This window comes from Antennarius striatus, chromosome 13, assembly GCF_040054535.1.
Source record: "Antennarius striatus isolate MH-2024 chromosome 13, ASM4005453v1, whole genome shotgun sequence".
NCBI classification, from domain to species: Eukaryota; Metazoa; Chordata; class Actinopteri; order Lophiiformes; family Antennariidae; genus Antennarius; species Antennarius striatus.
The window spans coordinates 14,946,487-14,952,500 of NC_090788.1; the positions used below are offsets into that span (position 1 = coordinate 14,946,487).

At 40.3% G+C, this 6,014-nt stretch overlaps 1 protein-coding gene across 1 annotated transcript in view; it reads right to left on the minus strand.

The window, feature by feature from the left end:
• Positions 1-2,522: 2,522 nt before the first annotated feature.
• Positions 2,523-6,014, minus strand: part of znrd2 (zinc ribbon domain containing 2) — a 3,636-nt gene continuing 144 nt past the window's right edge. Inside the window, exons 2-4 of the mRNA XM_068331429.1 lie at positions 4,650-4,801; positions 4,467-4,551; positions 2,523-4,287 (exon numbers count right to left, since the gene is read on the minus strand). Of these exons, the coding sequence (XP_068187530.1) occupies positions 3,848-4,287; positions 4,467-4,551; positions 4,650-4,801 (677 nt within the window). The 3' untranslated portion in view covers positions 2,523-3,847. The remainder of the gene's footprint in view (positions 4,288-4,466; positions 4,552-4,649; positions 4,802-6,014) is intronic.

Sequence of the window (6,014 nt, forward strand, 5' to 3'; positions counted from 1 at the left end):
CCGTTTCCGTGCAGAGGGCCAACTGGTGCCTGAGACATCAGGCTGGTCAAAGCAGGGGTTTTCCTGAGTTAGTGCAGGAGTGTATTTTTAGGTAGGGGGGGAAAAGGGATGGATGGATGGACAGAGGCAGCTGGCATGGAGGAGTGCAGGGCAGCAGCAGGGGGAACAACTCTCTTGTGACTCAGATACAGTCTAATATTAGGCCCTCTACGCGTATCCAGTATTGCTAGCAGTCTATACAGCTTTCATAACTTTCTGTATTAAATGTGCTTCTTTGGACCTCTTTATAATATGTCCCATCATATTTTACCGCTGAAGACTAAATATCACACAGTGTTGATTTGTTTTGTTTTTTTTATAATAAAGAAGTTATATTCTTTAACTTCCCCAAATAAAACAATTAATGAATGAATATATATATATATATATATATATATATATATATATATATATATATATATATATATATATATATATATATATATATATATATATATATATATATATATACTCTATAGATAGATAGATAGATAGAATCAGACAATGAGTGCTACTATTGTTTTTAATCCTTGCGTTGGTTCTGTAACATAATTGTTGGTGTTGAATGTATTGTTTCCCAATCTTCAGATAAAGGACTGACATCCACTGCTCTAACTCCCTTCAGGAATTAAAACAGTTTATAAAATAAAAAAATTAAAATAAAATAAAATACAGAAACCTCCAGTTAGATTTCTTTTTATTGTAATAATACCTCACTGTAGTGCTTGACAGTAATCACAATGAATGTGTGGTACAACAGTAACACAAACAGTCAAGAAACAGCAAGAAGTAGAGAGAAGGGAAGGAAAGATTAGAGCAAACAGAAGAATGGTAGAAAAAGAGATCTAAGAGACAAATTGTGTCAAGAACCTCAACATGTATGGTGGTTATATATAAACTATAGTCTCCCCTTGTATTTCTGCTTAACGCACAGCAAATGGTTCTTCCCAGCCTGCTCCTCTGAATGACCTGAGAGGAGGAACGCTGCAGGAGAGAGGAGCTCTTGACTGAGGGGAGAGAGTCCCCTGTTGGACATCATATGCAGCAGAACCTTTGATTGAAATGCAGTAATACAGTGTATGGGTGTGATAAACACAATTCCTATGTCAAAATGTAGATTAAAAACTACACGTTTGTTCAAAAGTGAGTCATTTACACTCCTGTAAACTGGAGTTATGTGTGTGTATGTCTGTGTGTGTGTGTGTGTGTGAAACAGATATAGTTTTTAATGGTTGACAAAAGTGTAAACAATGTGGAGGAGACCTTGAAGGTTATATCTGGACAAAACACGCACAGATTATAAAGCAGAGGAATGAAGCTTCTGTCAGGAAATATGAAAGGGCTCCTAGAACCAGTCATTCCTGGAGTTGCTGCTGGGTCAGAGCAGAACACCTGTCTTGTCTTGGAGGAAGAAGAGGAGTTCTTGAAGTTCTGGATGGCCTCCTGGAGGAACCAGCAGGCTCTGTCAGACACCAACAAAATAAATCTATTTCAGCCAGTAAAAATGTTATCAAAAATTACTTTTAAAAATCAGGATTGAGTAATCAAAATTATTTCTCAAACAGATAATTGTGCAAAGCAGAACGTTGCACTGCAGATATTTTCTTTTTACAGAACAGTTCATTTCGAGCAAACCTTTTGACATCAGGCTCTGGGAGGATATCTGCAGAGCGCCTTACCTTCTCTTTCTGCAGTGGAGTTGAGGCCGTCTACACCCCGGCTCTGCTATGTCCCCACTTCCACTGCCTAGAAGTTGCGGCCTGGATTTGAAGCAGTGATTGGCTGATGTCAGACATCCTGGCTTTGTTTTGTTTCCTGTCGTTATTGTGAGGGAGTTCATTGACAGGTGTCCTGCAGCAGGAGGCACAACCTTATGAGGCATACAGTGTGCTGTGTTTGTGGGCAAAGGGAGACTAAATCAGACAGGTCACCATATTTGCCACTTTTTTAAAATAATTAATTTCACACACATACCTATTCTAGAAACTATTCTTTCTTACACACAATATCTGTTGGTGCATGAACGCACAAAGGGGTGGTGGGTGGGTGATTAGTCGTGGGGTAAAGGCAGACCTCTTTTTAAGGTGGACTGACAACTCTTTGAGAGTCAGTCCATACCATGTGATTTCTGTATTTTCTGTTTTGTTTTTTTAGATTATGTCTCAAACAGTGGAAATGCATCTACGTTGAACATTTCAGACCTTTCCCTATTTTTTAAGTGGGAGAACTTGCAAAATCACATGGAGTGTAAATACTTATGCTCCTCACGGTACATCAAATTTAAGTACCTCCACACATAAGATGTTACAACACACCTTCTCAGAGACAACACCTTTAGCATCTAAATGTTGCTAAAATCAAAACGCTCTGCAAATTGCATATACTGTACTAGATCCAGAGCCTTCAAATCCATCTTCTCTAGAGTACTCCTGACCAACCAGACATTCTAAAGGCACAGGAGGCAAATAAATACATGCAAGTGAGTTTTTAATACAACATTTCAGTGGAATTAGAAATAGTTCTATAATAGCTGTGGAAAGGAATTAATTTCTGCTATAGTTGCACAAAAATGTTTGTGTAGTAGTGGTAGTCTAATTGAAATAATTCATAAAACAAAGCCTGCCTGACATTAGTGCAGGGCTACATTCAGACACAGCACAATCAAAATATGTTTTTAAGTATGTTTAAGCATCAACATGTGTCTTAAAAGCACTTCACGAGATACAATTTAAACTGAAATGCAAATTCCATGTTTATTGGTACTTAAAGTGGTATTTGTTTAAATACAGCGTTTTCCAAAAACAAAAACTTATTTGCACAATTGCTTTTTACATTTGGCGGCTTCCTGTGGAAAGACACAAACTGCAGAGCCCCTTTATCCTCGGGCGCATAATTAACTGATGCCTAAAACATCGAAGCTGGACCTATTCGAGCACGACATGCTTTCTGTTCATACGCAGCACAATTTAGTCTAGGTGTTCTAAACGCAAGGGTTATGGGTCTGAGTCCTGAATGTCGCCTTGTCTCAGGTACCTTGCAGAATCACACTACCATTATCAGCATCATGTATCAAATATATTTACAATATAAACCACAGAACTCCCAGGAAACAATGATGCTGCTGTCTTTGCATTGAAAGGTCGGACATCAAACCAGTTCTCAGCATCGGACTGAACAATAAACAGAAAAATGCACCACGGAGGGTCTGAACATACCAACAGATTTTTCAATTTATGATTTACAAGTTAGTAGTGTGACTGATATAATTCACACCCTGCACATTTTGCAGTCACACACTTGTAAAATGCATGTGTTTATGCACTGGGTTGAGTGATTTTCAAACCAACACATCTGTTGGATAGTAAAGAGCAATTACTAACAGATGTCATCTTAATAGCTGTAATTTGGGCAAGCTGAAGGAAATCAACTATGGAAACATATATGTTGTCTAGTGCAGAATATGGTGTATTTCAATCTGTTCTTACTGACCTAAAGTTTTAAAATTAATAAATGTGATAAATGCTCAGTAACTGTCATTTTTAAATTGACAGTGAACTGTTCAAATATTTGTACTTAGCTATTAAGGAAAAACAATACTTCCAGATGTATGCCAAATGTCGAATGTCAAATATGCAGCAAAAACCCGACAATTTAATCCAATTTTTAGTTTTTCTGTTTGAAACCAGATCTACGAAGTATTCCATCTCTGGTTCACTGGTTTGCAGTGTCTCAGAGTCAGTATTCATGAACAGAGGCAAATAGTAACAGTCTTCCTGTTAATCCGTGGTTTTAACATTTTGCACGACGTTTACTGGCTGAGCTCTTTGAGGCTACGTATCGAGCTGGCACAGCTGGTAATGAGGCTGCAGAGCTGGATACTCGTCTCCAGGGAGGCTGAGCTCTGTAGCTGGGTGGTGGCCCAGCGGAGTTTGGTTAGAACAGCGTCCTCCGCTTCCAGCAGCACGTTTTGGAGGGCGGCACTCGGCGGATTAACAGGAGGGCGAGCAGGTGCTGGAGGTGTGGTGGTGGTGGTGACGGCAGGAGTTAAAGGAGAGGGAGCTACAGGTGGAGGAACAGCCGCTCTTCCTCCGGCTGCAGCCCCCTCGCAGTGCTCCGGTCTGGGGACCGACACACTCGTCTGACTGCTGCCGGGGACTCCATTAAGTTCAGGGGCTTGGGACGGAGCAGCGAACTGGGATGCCAGCTGTCTCTCTCTGACCTGGGACAAAGCTGCCTGTGCATTCAGGGCTGAGACGGGTGGAAGAGAAGGGGAAATGAGGAATAGGAATGAAAAAGTTTACCAAGGTAAAAATAGTGATAAAGGAGAGTGAGAGATAAGAGTGAAACTCATGAAGATGGAAAATAATAAACATCAGATAAGACAGTAATGGTGTATTCAGTACACATGTGGTGTCAGCTGTGTGTACCAGGGTTGTCCTTGTCAAGATCAGAGTCCAACTCCTGACAGGAGACACAGTAGTTTTTCTTCTGTTTGTTCTGGAGAAGAATTGTCTGGACACACAGAGCAAACTTGTTAGCATTCCTCTACATTGTCAAGAGCACCATGACCTTCACTCACACAAAAAAACGGCAAAAAGCATTGTACCTACCCCACACACATCACAGCACTCTCCCAGCATCTTGTATCCTTTGAGCAAGTAGTCTCCCATTAGCTTGCTAATTTTGTCTTGTCGCTCTCTGTGGGCTTGGATCACCTTCATCTCTGCCTCTGTTGGAGGCTCCCACTCAAAGTCTTCATCATCTGAAGTCAATCAAGTGCAGATCAAATATCAGTCACACAAAAAATTGTCATATTTTTTGTTGCAAAATGTATGTTTATTTTGAAAGACTAAAGGGAATTTCACCTGATACCTGCAGTGTATATGTGAATAGACGCACACTTAAAAATAATTTCCATCAATGTAAGCAAGAGAACCCCTCCTTACATAGTACTTCAAAGACGATACCACCCCTCCGGGATGAATAAAGTATATATCTATCCACTTACAATCCACATTCACAGTAACAAGTGTGTGTAGGTTCTCAGTCATCCAGGTTGAGGTACATCAAAGAGAATAAAGTAGAATTAACTTTAGTTGCTCAGAACTGAAGGAGCCTTTTGGTCGAGAGGTTACATGTTTTCAACCAATCTAAAGCGAGACCAGTTGATTCTTTCTTGCTCCTTTTTAATTCGCATTAACAAGCTGCTCAAATCAGATTTTTCTTTGCTCGTATAAATGTAAATCACTTCATTTTCTGACGTTTTTCAATTCGATTTGTGCAATTGTCATGTGGTTCTAAATCAGCTGTGCATCTGAAGAATGAAGATGAATGAACTCATGTGACTTCTACCCCAATAAGAATGCTCACATCACTATTTTGCTAATCACAACAACAAAAAACGAATGACAAAACATGATTTTTTTTGCCTTCTTGCATTCAACCAGCCCCGGTTTCCCATCTGTGACCATCACCCGGACAGGAGGGCGAACGCTTTCGGGTCAGATTGAACACATTTCACTGTAAACCTGACACATGGCCGACATATAAAGAACCCCTGCAGCAGCACACACTGACACAACGCGACGTCTAAACGTTACTTTCTGCAGCTTCCCTTACGAACAGTCGCATTCAATGCAGCATTGTAAGCTACGATAGCACTTAGCTTAACTTGGCGCTTACGAAAACTTTTGTGCTTCTTAGATAAAGAGTACAAAAGTTTGGTCAACACAGTGCTGATTTCACATTTGTCTAGCCTCTGGAGTGCTGTGTGCTAAGAAAATGTGTGTGCTAGCTAGCACGTCAGCCGGCCGTGATAGCTTGAGCTAGCGATTAGCTGTGGAGGTGTCACCTCGATTTACATTTAAATTACACACAACAATCACTGCCGGCATGTGTGGCAAAGTGGGTCTTCATCAACAGCAGATATTACTTATATAACTGTCCGTTTTAGCTTATTTAAACGCGTATAAGTC